An 18033-nucleotide genomic window follows, 5' to 3' on the forward strand; every position below is an offset into this window, starting at 1 on the left:
GGAATAGGCCCGATTCAGGACAACTTTCCTCTCTGGCGATCATCTCCATTGAGGCGGAGAGACTTTTAAAACTAAAGGAAAAAAAGGAGGACTTTTACAACAAAGTAACTGAGGTTTTTGTGGCGAAGGGCAGGCGCATGGACTTCATCTACAAATAAAGGTAAGACCACAGTTTTCATTTTAATCTTAATATTTTAAAACTAAATTTTGGCCTTAAATAAAATATACTTTTTCTTTTCATGCTTTTTGTTGAGCAGTCTGTATTAAATTGATTTAAGTATCAGATTCAAGTTTTAAAAACAACTGAATATTTCACAAAAGGTCAAAATTGAAATCTGTGGTTTTGTACACCACTCTGTACTCATTTATGTTGTATGAACTAAAGACTTGCGATGGAAATTCCAACACATGGAGAGTGTAGCGCAAATGCATGTTATTTTCTACCTTTACGTATCTTTAATATGTACCGTGTGTGTGTGTTTTGTGAAGAATGCTGATGAGATATGAAATAACCAGTAGTTAATTGAATAAGTTACCCTTTTTGGTTATATATTTGTAAATCTGACACTTAAGGAGTCAGTGCCTCACCAACCACGAACCTCACCGCACGTCACTGGTGTGGCGCGAATCTACCACTGGAGGAAAATTCGAGAAAGCGTTTGCCGGACTCAGAACAGAACCATTGCGGTAACTGAATGTTGCCCTGACTTGGTTTCGGTAAGTAAAGCTTTTGTTTCTAACCTTGTCATTATAATTTAATGTTTAAAATGAGAACTGTTGGAAGAAAGTCCACTCTTAGACTTTTGCTGGCATGTTCTGCCTGCGGGTTCATAGACCAGTCGTTGTAGCCGTGAGCCCCACTGTTGCGCTAACATGTCTCCGCCGGTGTTGTGCCGAAAAATAACACCGGCTGGTCCTCTCTGTTAGCTGTTTGCGTGATGCTTCTGAGTTAACGCGTTAGCTCAGTGTAACAAGCTGTAATGGCGGGTGAGAAGTGTGTGTGGACGCGCGCGCTAAGGGGTGTGTGTGGGTGTGTGCGTCCGTGAAGTCATGCTAGTGCTGGGATGTAAACGTATGTAACGTCAGTTATGTTACATTTACAGTTGTTAGGCGCCTTTTCTCTGAATCAGTACACGTCCCAAAAGTCATTATTCTTTGTCTGAAGGAGTTTTTCATAGTAACTGCCATCTGTTTATCACCTTCAGACATAAGCATTCTTATTGAATAACATGACGCGTTCGCGTCTCTGAACCAATAAATACACAGAATTTAGTTGCTATCGCCACTTCTGGGAGATACTTGGACAAAACCTCGCACGGCTTCTTTGCTATTTTTGGCGCTTTAAAATGGCTGTCAAACAATGACTTCAAAATGACAAACGTAAGTGTGTGGCGTTACTATTTACATAATTCACTCGGAGGAACGTATAAGGAGGGAGTTCCGCCCGGACCCTTATAGTTGTTGCACTCCTCCTTGTTCGGCTGTGACCTCGTGCTTTGGTGTGCAAGTCCTGCTCTATTAAGAAATAAATGTTTTCAAGTGTTGACCAAGATACTCCGCCTCCGACTCCTTCCTGGCACTACACTGGTGACCCCGACAGTGGACCTGCAGTCTCCAGGTCCTCAACGAACACGATGGCTGCGTCCGCCATGCTTAAATTGCCTGAGTTCTGGGAGTCGGCACCCGAAACGTGGTTCGCACAAGCCGAGGCGCTATTCGGCCTACACGGCGTTGAAGACGACGAGAGGAAGTTCTGGCATGTCGTCACGGCGCTGAGCAACAGGACAGCGTCTCAGGTGACCCGCTTTGTCACCTCCCCTCCGGCCAGGGATAAGTATAACGCGCTGAAGGACCACCTTTTGAAGGTGTATGGACTGTCCCAACTCGAGCGTGCGAGTCGGCTGCTGGACATCAACGGGCTTGGCGAGCGCACACCGTCACAACTCATGGATGTCATGCTGAACCTGTTGGGCGACGAGCCGCCTAATTCGCTGTTCTTGGTGCTGTTCCTGCGCCAGTTGCCGGCCCACGTGCGCACCGCTCTCGGCAATTCGGACGTCTCCGACCCGCGCGCTCTCGCTGAGGAAGCCGACAGATACTTCGCCGCGACGCCCCGGGCAGCTCACGAGCACTTGGCACCTTTGCAGGCCTCTCCCGATTTCCTGTCCCCGACGTTCGACCAGCGGAGGCCGACCGACCGGCGTGGGAATCGACAGGAACGCTTCCAACGCGACGGCTGGTGTTATTATCATGCCCGTTTCGTGCCGGGCGCCTTGCTCTTACGACGCGGGAAACGGCGGAGCCCGCCCCCTGTAGTGGCCGGGGCGGCGGGCGCTCCGAACCAGCTGCTTTTCGTGGTGGATACGCTCTCCGGTCGCAAGTTTCTGTGTGACACCGGTGCGCAGAGGAGTGTAGTTCCAGCGGCCCCCGGGGAAGCGTCTGTGGATACCGCCGGTCCGGCACTGCGCTCGGCCGATGAAAAGCCCATACGGACGTACGGGCTGAAGACTTTGAACTTGCGTTTTGGTACTCAGCGGTTCGTGTGGGAGTTTGTTGTCGCGGACGTTGCGTTTCCCCTTTTAGGGGCGGACTTTCTCTGCGCACACAACTTGCTGGTGGACATTTTGCATGGACGCTTGGTGGACGCTCGGACTTTCTTTTCCATTCCCGGTGTCAGGAGTAAGGGAGAGCCCGTCTGTTTATCCAGCTCTCTCGCGGAGGACAATGTGTTTTTCCGTCTTCTGAGTGAGTACCCGAGCCTCACGCGTCCCACCTTCTCCGCGGTTTTTTCGAAGCATGGTGTTGTGCATCGCATCGAGACGACGGGCGCTCCGGTCCACGCTCGCGCTCGTCGCCTCGACCCTGCTAAACTATCTGTTGCCAAAGCTGAATTTGATAACATGGAAAGGCTTGGGATTGTTAGGCGCTCTAACAGCCCCTGGTCGTCTCCACTACACATCGTTCCCAAACATGACGGGGGGTGGAGGCCGTGCGGGGACTATCGTCGACTCAATAACATTACCACGCCTGATTGGTACCCGGTGCCCCACGTGCAGGATTTTTCAGCCCTCCTCGCCGGTTGCGTGGTTTTCTCTAAGGTTGACCTGGTGCGGGGCTATCATCAGGTGCCCGTCCACCCCGCGGACGTCCCCAAAACGGCGGTAGTTACCCCGTTCGGCCTGTTTGAATTTTTGAGAATGCCTTTTGGTTTGAAAAACGCTGCGCAGTCGTTCCAACGCTTAATGGACTCTGTTTTGCGCGATATGCCGTTCGTGTTTGTTTACTTGGACGACATTCTTATTGCAAGCAAGAGCGTTGAGGTTCACGTGCGTCACCTCCGGGAATTGTTCACCAGGCTGGCGGCGCACGGCCTCATTGTTAATCCTGCGAAATGCGTTTTTGGCGTTCCAACCATTCAATTTCTCGGCCATCTCGTGAACAAGGATGGCGTGGTCCCGCTTCCCTCCAAGGTTGAGGCCATCACCTCTTTCGCGCGTCCGCGGTCGGCTCGCGAGCTGAGAGAATTTTTGGGGATGGTGGCTTACTACCACCGCTTCGTGCGTCACGCGGCTCACGTCATGCGCCCGCTATACGAGGCGCTCAAAGGTACTTCCCCCAACCACGTCATCGCTTGGTCGGGTGAACTGTTATCGGCATTCGAAACTACCAAGGCTGCGCTTGGACAGGCAACGTTGCTAGCGCACCCCCTGCCGGAGGCTCCCGTTGCCCTTACCACCGATGCGTCAGATTTTGCAGTGGGAGCGGTTTATGAGCAATGGGTTAACGGTGCCTGGCAACCGCTCGCCTTTTTCAGTCGCCAATTGGGTCCTCGCGAGCGCAAGTATAGTGCTTTTGACAGGGAGCTTCTGGCCCTCTGGTTAGCGGTGCGCCATTTCCGTTTTCTCCTGGAGGGCCGTCCCTTCACCGCGTACACCGACCACAAACCCCTCACGTTTTCAATGTCCCGTTCGGCTGAACCGTGGTCTGCACGTCAGCAGCGCCAGCTTTCTTATATTTCCGAGTTCACCACCGACATCAGACATGTATCGGGGAAAGCCAACGTGGTTGCTGACTGTTTGTCCCGGTCATTCGCTGGCGCGGTTCAGCTCGGTTTGGATTTCGCTGCCATGGCCTTTGACCAGGCGCAAGACGAGAGTGTTTGCGCGTTCAAGTCTTCGGTTTCAGACTTGCTCTTACAACGTGTCCCAGTGGGCGACACTGGTGTCACCTTGTGGTGCGACGTCTCTACTGGCGTTGCCCGCCCCTTGGTTCCGGCGCGCTGGCGGCGTAAGGTGTTCGACGCGGTACACAGCCTCTCGCATCCCGGTCGTAAACCGTCTGCTAAGCTGGTATCGCAAAAATTTGTGTGGCGGGGCCTTAAGAAAGATGTGCTGGCGTGGGCCGATTCCTGCGTCGCTTGTCAACGGGCTAAAGTTCAGTGCCACGTCAAAGCGCCCCTCGAACCTTTCGTCGTCCCTGAACGGCGTTTCGACCACATCAATGTGGACTTAGTGGGTCCTCTTCCGGTTTCCCATGGGTTCACGCACGTGCTCACCATGGTCGATCGGACCACACGTTGGCCTGAGGCGGTTCCTTTGTCGTCCACCACCACTGCTGATGTGGCTCGCGCATTTATTGGAACGTGGATCGCGCGTTTTGGGACTCCGTCTGATATTTCTTTGGACCGTGGGGCGCAGTTCACGTCCGAGTTGTGGGGAGCGGTCGCCGATAGCTTGGGGGTTAAGCTGCACCGTACCTCCGTGTATCACCCGCAAGCTAATGGACTGTGTGAACGTTTTCACCGCTCCATGAAGGCCTCCCTTCGCGCTTGTTTGAGTGACGGGGACTGGGTGGATAGGCTTCCTTGGGTGTTGCTTGGTCTTCGGTGTGCACCCAAGGAGGACCTGCACGCTTCTTCTGCGGAGTTGGTTTATGGCCAGGTTTTGCGTGTTCCCGCTGATTTCCTCCCTACTGCGACTGCACCGTGGTCGGCCGAAAGTCAAAGGGCGGACCTGCTCGATTTTGCCCACGGTTTTGCCCCGGTTCAGACCTCGCAGCACTGTGTGCCCGAGGTGCGTCTTCCGTCCTCGTTGCGTTCCGCTAAATTTGTCTTTGTCAGACATGGTGCGCATCGCGGTCCACTGCGCCCCCCGTATGACGGCCCTTTTTGAATTTTGGAACATGGGGATAAGTGTTTGCTTTTGGACATCGGGGGCCGGAGGGAACTTGTTTCGATCGACAGGGTTAAGCCCGCTTGCGTGGATTCCTCCCTACCGTTGGAGGTCGCTCAGCCTCCCCGCCGGGGTCGCCCCCCTGGTCTTCGTAGGAGTGTGTCGCCCGTTAGTTCCGAGCCCGTGGCGGACGCTCCGTCGTCTAGTTTCTCTGTCCCGGACGTTCGGGGCACCCGTTCCCCCTCTGTTTCTGGCTCTGCCGCTCCGAACCAGCGTTCTCGTCGGGGACGGGCAATCGTGCCCCCCAGGTATAAGGATTTTGTGTATGAGTGAATTCTGGGGGGGCTTGTGTGGCGTTACTATTTACATAATTCACTCGGAGTAACGTATAAGGAGGGAGTTCCGCCCGGACCCTTATAGTTGTTGCACTCCTCCTTGTTCGGCTGTGACCTCGTGCTTTGGTGTGCAAGTCCTGCTCTATTAAGAAATAAATGTTTTCAAGTGTTGACCAAGATACTCCGCCTCCGACTCCTTCCTAGTCTTCATTTCAAACCGGGAATAGTTGTTCAGCTCTGTGGCACTGAGAAGAGCACCTCTGTCCCAACTGAAGATATTGCGAGTTTAGAAATAGAGGATCTGACAGATGTTGGTGTTGATGTCAATGACCTCAGCTCTCAGCTTGAGCATACCTTGGCTTCACTTTTCCTGAAAATGCAGACAAAACTGAACATATCTGAAAGTGCTCTCCAAGAAATCATCCAGGAAATAGGACAGATATTTCAACTTTCAGAACCTCTGATGTTTTCTGTGGTTGAGGAGATACTCAGACGCCATTATCCTGATCTTGATAGCGCTGTTGTTAAGGAGGTAGTCTGTGCAGTGACTGACACAAATGTATTTTTGAAACACACATCAGCTGGTGGCTCGCTTTCAACTTCCAATGGGAGAGCAACTTACATCGCGAAAGAATTTCCTGTTGTGGAACCTGTGTAGTTTGTCACTGAAAAGCAGGGTCAAAATATACTTTACATCCCACTGATTAAAATGCTTCAGGCACTGTTGAGCAAAGACGATGTTTTAGACAAGGCTCTCATCACCAGCAGCTCTAAATACAGTGGATACAGTAACTATAGGGACGGTTCCCACTTTAGTGATAATGCAATTTTATCAGAAGATGAATTCAGAATCACTCTGGGGTTGTATATTGATGATTTTGAGGTTGCAAATCCCCTCGGAACATCTAAGAAGAAGCATAAGTTGTGTGCAATATATTGGGTTCTTGCAAATCTGCACCCAAAGTACCGTTCATGCCTTCACACCATACAGTTAGCTGTTTTATGCAAGGTAAACACCATTAAAGAGAAGGGGTATCATGAAGTCCTACGCCCACTTATTGAAGACCTAGCGTCACTTGAGGAGAATGGAGTTTACGTTGAAAAGTTGGGAGCAAGCATTAAGGGGACTGTGCTGTATGTTGCAGCAGATAACGTGGCCGCTCATGCATTGGCAGGATTTCAAGAGAGCTTTATCGTGGAAAGAATGTGCAGGTTTTGTATGGCCACACGAGAAGAAATCCAAACAAAAAATGTCAGCTCAGGTTTTTACATGCTGAGAACCAAAGATGCCCATGACAGACAGGTTCAGGAAGTAAAGCAGGACCCATCTAAAGTAACACATTATGGAGTCAAAGGTGGATGCGTGCTTGGTGAAAACTTGAAATATTTTCATGCTGTAGATGGATTTCCTCCAGATATTCTTCATGACTTTTTGGAGGAAGTGGTCCCATTTGAACTGCACATGTGCATTCAAGATTTGATAAAAAAAGAAATACATCTCTCTTGAGATACTAAATCAGGCCATCAAAGAATTCCCATATTCCTTTTCTGACAAAATGGATAAACCTCAATTAGTTTCAAAGGCATTTGCCTCAAAAAAGACCATAGGAGGAAACGGCCATGAAAATTGGTGTCTAATCAGATTGATTCCCTTAATGATTGGGCATCTTGTACCTGAGGGAGATGAGACATGGGAGGTGCTCATGGCTTTAAAAGATTTGCTTGAATTGGTTGTATCTCTGAGATTCACAGATGAGTCTTTGTTCTATTTGGAGTCCAAACTATCAGAGCACGGAGAGTTACTAGTGACTGCTTTCCCATCTTGCAAACTCCGGCCAAAGCATCATTATATCGAGCACTATCCCCACTTGACAAAAGTCTTTGGACCTCTAATACACATGTGGACAATGCGGTTCAAAGGGAAACACAAGTTCTTCAAAAAAGTCATCCATGAAACTCAGAACTTCAAAAATGTTCCTCTAACTTTGGCAAGGCGACATCAAAAGATGATGGCATACCATTTGGACTGTGCTTCATTTTTCCAAACCTGCTCTCCAAGCAAACAAAGTAAAAAGCATAATGATTTCTTCCCTCCCTGGGAACATTCAAGACATTTTGCACCAAAGATGTGGTCTCCAAAACACGGTTCTGTCAGCCCTTTCTGTCGATATTGATGGAATAAACTATCCTGCAGATATGGTGGTTTCTGCAGGTTCATGTGGAGGGCTTCCAGAATTCAGACAGATTAAGCAAATTCTAATGAATAATGCAGACATTTTTTTCTTATGCAAACCAATGATTGCATGGTATCATGAGCATCTTCGTGCTTATGAATTGACACAAAGCAGCACAGGCTTGGTTGCCACTCAACTGACCGAGTTAAATGATGTTTTTCCTTTGTCGGCATACCAAGTCAGAGGCACGTTGTTTGTTTCTTTGAAACATTACATATTATGCTAGCTGCACTAACTTTATGACATTTCTATTTAGGACTATGGAACAGAAGTGGCCAATCAGAGTCATCGTCAGTGATGGTGACATTAGAAGAGTCAGTCTTGATGAGAAACCAGACAACCTTGAGTCTCTTCTAGAATACTTGAAAGTTAAACTGGCACTACCATATGATTTCAGCCTACAGTTTGAAGATCCACTGTTTAACAATGCACTCTGCAATCTCACAGATCTGGCAGAACTGCCAGATCTAGCCACACTGAAAATTATCAGTCTTGAGTCCCTCTCTTCAGTCTCTGGCATACAGTCCTCACTGAGCACATCAGATACAAAGATACAGTATACAAGTGAAGAAAAATCTCAGTTGATGAGGCCGGCTCCTTGGCCGTCTGCCTTTGATATTCCAGAATTCTCTGTGGATGTAAAATTCCGACCTTGCCTATTTGAAGGATGGAACTCTGATGAATGTTTCCCGGGACATGAAACATGTGATCTTAGAAAGACTTGCAGAGACAATGTACAAGTACACAGCATACCCGACAGAAGAACAATTTCAAGAAGTAGTCTCTGCACTGATTGCAAAACATCCCTGTCTGAAAGAAGCAGGATCACTCACTGGATACTGTGGATGGAAAAATAGCGTTAAGTTTAAGATGGGGAATTTCCGTACGAAAATGAGGAAATTTGGAATGGCTGATGTCAAGGTGAATGGCAAAAAGAGGAGTAGGGATTTCCCCGAAGGAGCGCCATCATGTGGTAACATAAAAAGGCCAAAAAGAAGGGAGACATATCTCTTGCCAAATTTTCCCGATGGTGAAACTGCAGAAACTCTTGAGTCTGTTAGAAGACAGCTTGAAAGTGAAGCAAAGAAAAGGCTTCCAGACTCAGCCAACGTAAAGAAAATGATGGACTAGACATTTTCTTTGCGACGTAAAGAAATAGTGGAGGAGCAGCCTCCAGTTAAAAGGATGATGGAACGCTGGCCTGCGCTGTTCACAGAAAATCAGGTATGGCCCACTGGACACTGCACCATACTGAACCTCAACACAAGCAGTCATTATTTTCATTGTGAATTACTCAGTTTCGTTAGATTGTTTGAATGATTGTTTTATCATTGGGATAATCTGGTCATTACTTTTTGAGAAATCAATTGTATGGGACAGAATAAAGAATAGTTAGTTAACCGGATATTCCCTGGATGTATTTTTTTTGTTTGTTTCATTAGGTCTTTGCAGAGTTTTACAGAGTCGCCAGTAAGAACCTTAAGAAAGAATTCTACGAAGCTCTGGACCACCATACCACTCGTCTCATTGATCTCTTCAAATCCAAAAAAGGAGTTGCCGGCCAATCAATCAATCGCCTTCTCCAGCCAATCAATACACAAGTAAGTGATATTTCAATTTCTTCATTAATATCACTTTATGATAGTGTGCTTGCAAGCTTCCAACTTAGTACACTGCTGCTGCTACAGCACAAATAATTCTTCATGTTGTAACTAGAGCACTCATACATTCACAGGCATTTTTTTCCCCAAATAGGTTTAGGGCAGTACTTCTCAAATAGTGGGGTGCGCCCCTGGCGATGCCAGTGGTGGTGCATGTGACCTCAGGAAACATACTTTTGCCGTACAAGAAAGTGTACGTGCACATCCACTTAGTGGGTGGCAGTGGCGCTCTCATTTTCAGAGCGTGCGCAGTATTTCTGAACCAAGCAAGAGCACGCAGCTAAGAGATATGAAGAGCTGTGCGCCGTTTTCCGGCCGGGCTCACGCAGCGACCCACTGTCTTCTCCGGTTTTCATGTCTCTGCCCTAGAAGGGCCATTTTCGGTGAGGGCCCGGCCACCGAGAATGCGCTGTTTTCGGGCCGTTTGGCTTTTTAATACAGTGGGAGACGAGAAAAGACCACTCTGTTTACTGTGTCTAAAAAAGATTGTAACGCCGCTTGATTGTTTTTCAGCGAAAACGATATTGCCAACAATCGTCCCGCTTTGTCACTTTTACATCACAAAACCAGTGTGTACAGTTAGCACGCTCAGTCCAAATAACCCCACACCATTGCATAGGAGGTATTACAGGGAGCAGCAAAAATTAAAACTGTCCCTCTGTCCAATGACACTGTCGTTTTTCTCTTCTATTCAGTTTTGGTTTTTCGGTCAATTTTTTTGGCATATTATCTCATGAGTTAATCTTGCAAAGCAATTTGAATTTATTATTATTTATTGATTTTATTACATTTTTCAGTATCAAATGGTCTAAAATGTACATTGACTAGTTTTCTAGCTGGATGCGACTTTTTTTGTAATTCAGGCATATTGATGCTGTTGAGGTGGTGGCAGCATAACGCTGCATTCGTAGGAGTAATTGACGGAGAATAAGTTGTCTTTCAGCCAAAACTTAGCGTTTAATTTCCATCGACATGCGGCTACATCCTCTCTCATTGCTGTCTTCACAGGCAAATTCCAAAAATCAAAGTAATCAAAGTCAAACAAACAAAAAGAAGTAATGAAAGTAGCACTTTAGACAATTGAGTCCCATTCTGCCATCTTGTGGCAAAAAGATAAAATGTCAATAATAACAAGCAATAGGAACATTATTTCAACATCAACTGAAGGCACATTTATGAATACAAAACAATTCCCCCAACTTTTCTCTCAACAGATGCACTTTAAGTCTTTTCTGTTACAAACAAAACAATGTTAATAAAGATATACTTTATTATAAGTTGCTCTGTTACTTTTTTTCTTTAATAGAGAAAAGGACACAATGTTAGGCAGAGGTGAACTTATAATAGTAATTTTATAGACAAATTATACTATTTACAGTGGCAGCAGAGAAGTTTGGGGGGCGCGAAACATTTACGTCTTCATTGGGGGGGGGGGGGGGGTAACAGAAAATAATGGTGAAGCACTGGTTTCATATAGTCCTCTGCTTATTATTTTTTGGTCATTTTATCCTTTAGACCAGTGGTCTCAAACCGGTCCTCAAAGGGCCGCAGGGGGTACTGGATTTCATTCCAACCAAACGAGACAAATACCTTTTCACCAATCTGGTTTCTTACAAGTGTAATCAGTTGATTGCAATCAGGTGCTGCTTATGTTAGTAGAAACCTCATTGGTTGAACTGTTTGTGCTGGATCTGTTGGAACAAAAACCAGGACCCACTGCGGCCCTTTGTGGAGTCGGTTTGAGACCGCTGCTTTAGACCAATGACATCACTGCAACACGCACGGCTGTCCTGCAATGTCTGCCCCTGTACCTTGGAGATAATTCTGAGAAATTCTTCCTTAGATGTCTCGTAAGTACATTTAAAATGATAATGATATGACCATCGTGCAGTGCACATTTTAGGACATCATCAGACCTCAGGTTCAGTTGTCTAATTTCAGAAAAAAAAATGCATTGTTCTGGTCTGGTGTATTTATTAAGAAAAAAAATGTTATCAGGGCTTATGTCTAATGCACCTGGACTGCAAAAAGCCAATAGCAATGTCCCCCAAACTAAGATCAACTTTGGTATTACAGCCTGTATTCACACTTTGCAAGCCAAACATATTTAAAGGGGAAACGCATCTCCCAACTCACTCATATCACTTTTTTGTTTTACATTGGGTGCACTTCCAAATATATTGTGTCAGACGATATCCACTCAACGATGGCAGTGGCGGCTGGGTAATGCAGGCAGTAAACGACTTGTTCCCAAATTTACCATTGTGCTACAGTAGTAACAATTCCATGGAAGCCATGCTTTGGCGTTTCTGACCACCTCTTACTTCCCAGCAATAATACTGAAACAGCACCACCTAATGCTGTCCAGGTTTGCAGTAGAGATGTAAGTTCTGCACTTTCATCACTACTACTATACTGCTGTAGCACAATTGTAAAATTCGGAACAAGTCATTTCCTTGCCCTTTACTTTGCCAATACGGCTATCGTTGAGTGGATATCGTCTGACACAATATCTTTAAAAGTGCACAAAATGCGTAAAAAGTTATATGGATGAGTAAAATGATGCGTTTTACTTAAAAAAATAAGGTGCCAATATGGGTGAGTAAACTGTTATTTTACTTAAAAAAAAAAAAAAAAAAAAAGGTGCCAAATGCAATGGGAAAAAAAATTACCTTTTCCAATTTAAGTGGGGATGTCACAACAAGTGACATATTCTGAATCAGTTGGGAGTTACAAATTGGATGTCCCACATGTGACGTTGGAGGAAAGCAGTTTTCCATCTTGGTCTATAATGAAAATGTTTTACTTCCATTTCTTTCCGATATAAAATTTGGTTCAGAAGGTTTCATAAAAAAAAAAAAAAATTGCAACAACATATTTAAGTTAGAAATGATTTTCAATGCATCCAAAGACTGAGCCAAATCTGAGCTTCTCTGATGAGGTTGTATATGTATATATATTTTTTAACCTTTTTGTGCAGGCTTAGTGCTGAAATGCAGCAGTTTCTATCTGCTCGTAATCTAAAGAGCTCTCCAGGACAGTATTACAAAGTTTGTTCTCTGATTTTGTGCAGGCAATTCAATCATCAAAGTGAACATACTATAATGTGTGTGTGATGTATTAGCATCTTAATTGAATTTATTTGTGTTTTTATTTCAAATGCAGGATTCAGACACTTCAGACGACTTGACCCAAGTTCCTGTTGGGCTTCTGCAAGTCGTATCGGAGGACATGCCACCAACGCTATGCAGCATTGGGATCATTCTTGAAGGGAACCTTGTAATGGATGAGGTTCCCACAATGTCACAAGCAATTTGTCTTGTTTTTGCCTTAATTTTTGCTCTACATCTAGAATACCCCAAAACAATGAAAAACACGTTTGAGTTCTTTCAGAAAGTTTTGTTAAACTTAGGACACCAAAAGTTAAGCCCAAAACTGCAAACATTAAAGAATGCACTTTTGGCCTAATCTAGGCCAAAAGTGCATTCTTAAATGTTTGCAGCTTGCAGGTCTAGGCTGTAGATGTTGTGGGATGGAATTTATGGAATATGAAATGATATGTTCAGAATGTTTGTATGTTCAGATTGTTTGATGTTTGTATATTTATAGTCTAAAGGAAGTCTGTTGTGTTGTTATATTGTTATAATGGTATATTGTTATGTTGTTTGTAAATACAGAAGTTAAAAAACATGTTCATAATGCCATTTTGTGAATTCCAATTTTAAAGTTAGTGAAACTATATATGTTTTAAAAACTGCAATTTCTGAAAAAATTACTCTGGACTTTGCTGTGTGAAGATGCTGATCTTAACCCCGCCCACGTTGGCTTATGGATATTTAAGGGACCATATCTGGCCAGTTCCTGCTGATTTGGGGTAATTTCTGGGACATGTCCTGGTTGTATTAGGTCACTTCCTGTTGATTTGGGGACATTTGGTGGACATGTCCTGGCCATATCAGGTCACTTCCTGTTGATTGGGGGGACATGTCCTGGTAATATCAGGTCATGTGGGGACATTTTGGGGGTGTGGCCTAGTCATGTCAGGTCATTTGGAGGCGTGTCCTATTGATATCTGGTCATTTCTTGTTGATTTGGGGACATTAGTTTTTTTGCCATTGAAAATGAATGGGAACAAATTTGGACGTTCATGAACGTCAATGGCGGCACCCTTCATAAGCGTCAATGAAATTGGGGAAGTTTGGGGACACGTCCTATTGATATCTGGTCATTTTCTGTTGATTTGGGGAAAAAAAAAATCCCCATTGAAAATGAATGGGAAACATTTTGGACGTCCATGGCCGTCAATGGCATCAACATCCATATAGTCAATAGAATCCAAGTACATTGGCATCAGTAGATTCGACATGCATAGATGTCAATGGCACCAATGAAATGGAAATCCATTGGAAATCCCATTGGAAGTGAATGGGAAATTCTCCCATTTGAAATGAATGGGAAAGTTTTTGGAAAATTTCCGAGGAACCGTAAACTTTTTCCAAATTCTGTATACAATATTTATGCCCCTCACAGTCCCGGAATTTTTGATGTCCAAATTATATGATTTGGTCAAAAATTGTAGGACAAGCAGAGTTTTGCAACTTTTTTTTTTCCGGAAAATTGCCATTTACGGGCGAACGGAATTTTTTTCGGGGCCGTTTTACAAAAAGCCACAGTCACACAAAAATTCTGGACGTGTCGATACCTGAACGGTGCCGATCGGTGCAGCGGTACGGGCTGTGCGGCACGCCAAAAAAACGCGGAGAAATAGATGATTAATAATAAATAATAAAGTCGCAGAATAACACTGTCTGGATTTGCCAAAAAGGCAAAGACCAGATAATAATAATAAAGTCGCAGAATAACACTATCTGGCTTTGCCAAAAAGGCAAAGACCAGATAATAACTAGAAACTGCAATTTCTGGAGAAATTACATTTGGTCTTTGCCATGTGGCTATTCAGATCGTAGCCCTGCCCAGGGCTATCAATAGAATGGACAAACATGCCCGTCAATGGTACTAAACAAAGTAAATGCCATTGAAAATGAATGGGAAAAAATTTAGACGTCCATGGATGTCAATGGTATCAACTTACATAAGCGTCAATGTAATCTAAGTACATTGGCATCAATAGAACGAAAAAACATGATTAAATGCCATTAGAAATGAATAGGAAATTTGGACGCCCATGGCCGTCAATGGCAGCACCCTCTATACGTGTAAATGGAAGCGGATACGTTTGGGGGACAAGTCCCATTGTTATCTGGTCATTTTCTCTTTATTTGGGGAAATTTTGTTTTTTCCCCATTGAAAATGAATGTGAAAAAATTTGGACGTCCATGGATGTCAATGGTATCAACTTACATAAGCGTCAATGTAATCTAAGTACATTGGCATCAATAGAATGAAAAAACGTGATTAAATGCCATTAGAAATGAATGGGAAATTTGGACGTCCATGGCCGTCAATGGCAGCACCCTCTATAAGTGTAAATGGAAGCGGATAAGTTTGGAGGACACGTCCCATTGATATCTGGTCATTTCCTGTTGATTTGGGGAAATTTTGTTTCTTCCCCAATGAAAACGAATGGGAAAGTTTTGGACGTCCATGGCTGTCAATGGCATTGACTTACATAGGCTTCAATGAAATCCAAGTACATTGGCATCAATACAATGGAGAAACATGCCCATCAATGGCATTAAACTAAGTAAATGCCATGAGAAATGAATGGGAAATTTGGACGTCCATGGCCGTCAATGGCAGCACCCCCTATAAGCGTCAATGGAATCGGGGAAGTTTGGGGGACACGTCCTATTGATATCTGGTCATTTTCCATTGATTTAGGGAATCCCCCCCCCCCCCCCCCCCCATTCAATGCCACATAGCGAATAAAAAAAATGCCACATGGCAAAATCCATTTTGCAACCATGACCAAAAAAAATGCCACATGGCAAAAAAAAAAAAAAAAAAAATGCTACATGGCAAAAAAAAAAAAAAAAATGCCACATGGCAAAACATTTTTGCCACATGTCAAAAAAAATGCCACATGGAAAAACATTTTGCCACATGACAAAAAAAATGCCACATGGCAAAAAAATTCTACATGGCAAAAAATTTTTGCCACATGGCAAATACCACTTTTGGTTCTCGCTGTCTCTCAACCCCAGACAATTTAAGTACTGCCCACTTACTTTGGCATAGTATATTAAGTTATTGTTACTTATCTTTATTGAGTTACTGTCAACTTTATTGAAGTGGAGTACACTAAGATACCTCAAGTTAAGCAATACAAATTTCAAGTAAAGCCCACTTGTTTTGGCACAATATATTAAAGTTAATCTGACTCAAGGTAATTGAGTTGTAACAACTTGCCGTAATTTCCCGAATATAACGCGCACTTTTTTTCCCCAAAATCAACTGGTAAACTCATGGTGCGCATTATAAACGGGTACATGGATGGAGACAGAAATATATATGTATTACATATATATATAAACCGATTTTTTTTAATTGACACGGCCACGTTGTGTTGAAGAAACGTATGCGGCCACCCGTTGCCGACCATTACAGTACGTGACGTCACCGTTTTGTTTCGGTAATACTTCACTCTAATCGGCCGAATGATTTCGTCTGTGTTAAATTCTGCTTTTTTCACTCTTCATAAAGCACAGAATTTAGTTTCTTGAACTCATTTGAGTCGACGTTTATTGCAGCTCCGCAATTCGGACCATAACAAATGTAAGGACACACACTTCCTGTGTCCGTCAACTATATCGGTCCCTCGGGAAACTCAAACCCAAATAACAATAGTTCCTTTTGTTACTGTCGTGCTGACAGCTATGAGCTCTCACGGATTTCCGACTTACGTTCTCACTTTCATTTTACCGTATCAATCCATGGAAGAAACATTTATTCATCATGAGGAAACAAGCAAGTTATACAGCAGCCTTTATAAGAAAAGTCACATCTGTTTTGTTTTCTCCTAGATTCTGGTAAGTTGGAGAAGTTGTCAAATCATATTATTACCGTAAATATTGTCAGTTCACGTTAATGTTTTGAACTACCAATGTGCTATGCTTGTGCTGTGTTTCACCAGTCAGTAAAATGACATCTCTGTATCTGTACACAAGCTCTGTTTTCTTGTATTCTTCTATTTATTGGTGCTAAAATTAGGGTGCGCGTTATAAACGGGTACAATAATTTTCCCTAGATTTTACAAGTAAATTTGGGGTGCGCATTATACACGGGTGTGCCTTATATTCGGGAAATTACGGTATTAAAGATCTAATTATGTTCTTTGTAGTCAACAGCAGATGACGTTGCCAAGGAGGAAAAGCCTGACAATGATGAAGTGGAAAAGGAGGAGGAGGAGGAAAGTGTAAGTGTATTATTTCTGAAATTATAAAGGCAGTCAATCCTAATTCTTAATAATGATGCCGCCTTTGGATGATTTCCCCTTTTACTGAAAATACTAATGCATCTTGTTTTTTTGTTTAGCAACCACCTGCGTGCAAAATACCCAGAAAGACCCCACTGGAGGAGCTTTTCGCGGAGGAAGAGGCAGAGAGCAAACTTTTACAGCAGAGCTCTATGTCCATCAAAAAACGGGCGGTCATTGAGCTAAATATGTACCAGGAAATGCCACCAGCTGTTTTGTCTCAGGACCCTGCTGCATGGTGGTGGAACGAAAGACAGACATTTCCTTTACTGTCAAATCTTGCCTTCTCGTATTTATGCGCTCAAGCTTAGTCAACACCGAGTGAACGTGTGTTCTCCACTGCAGGAGACACTATTTGTCCGGAACGCTCACAGTTACTGCCTGAGAAGGCCGATATGCTAATTTTCCTGAACAAGAACTGTTTCAGATTTTTTTTTTTTTCTGTACCCGCTACTCTGCACCAAGTTACCCCATTAGCATATAGTATAATGTAGAATTTGTGTTGTATATAATGTGTTGTCCGTGAGCTTTAGAAAAATAAACATTGTTGTGAAAGTGCACTCTTGTGGAAAGAAACTTCATCGCATTCAAGTTCAAAGACTAATATTGATTTACAAGTTAAAAATAGCCCTGTGAGAAGTTCATATAATTAAAAAAAAAATCAAGACACAAACACAACTGTGCAATTTAAAAATAAAATTAAAATATACATATTTTTTTAAAGAATCGGAATCCAGAATCGTTCGGAACCGGAATCTGAATTGGAATCGTTCAATTTGAAACGATGCCCAACCCTAGTTATCATAATTTGATATTAAAACCCTTCTTAATGTTTTTGTTATAATAAAGTTTGTAAAATTATTTTAGGTTATAGGTCGCCATTCTTTTTATGTCGTGCGTGACGTCAATGGTCCCGTCGCCGAAATTCCAGCGTGTCACTCGTTAGCTTTCCCAACATGTCGTCAGTTCTACCCTTCCTATTTGAACCAGATCTGAAAAGTGAAGAGCAGGACAGCACTGTCGGTCGGTCACAAGATGAGCTTCAGGGAAAAATGCGTGTAGCAAATACCTGATAAGACAAAAGTTGGGCAAAACTGGTGATGCGAGAGAGTCCTGTTGGGAAGTCCGGTTTTATTAGCAGATATTCAAGGTAAGCATATTGCGTTTTCAAACTTATCCCAATATAATTATGCAGAT

General features: G+C 43.9%; 1 protein-coding gene across 1 annotated transcript; it reads left to right on the plus strand.

Moving 5' to 3' along the window:
- The first annotated feature begins 1634 nt into the window (after positions 1-1634).
- On the plus strand, positions 1635-17221 carry LOC130917681 (uncharacterized). The gene is made up of 7 exons (XM_057839319.1): positions 1635-5072; positions 5193-5479; positions 5711-6038; positions 9183-9341; positions 16702-16776; positions 16896-17074; positions 17182-17221. Exons 1-7 carry the CDS (start codon positions 1635-1637, stop codon positions 17219-17221), a joined length of 4506 nt encoding a protein of 1501 aa, XP_057695302.1.
- The last annotated feature ends 812 nt before the right edge of the window (positions 17222-18033 follow it).

Source organism: Corythoichthys intestinalis, chromosome 6 (assembly GCF_030265065.1).
Source record: "Corythoichthys intestinalis isolate RoL2023-P3 chromosome 6, ASM3026506v1, whole genome shotgun sequence".
In the NCBI taxonomy this organism is placed as follows: Eukaryota; Metazoa; Chordata; class Actinopteri; order Syngnathiformes; family Syngnathidae; genus Corythoichthys; species Corythoichthys intestinalis.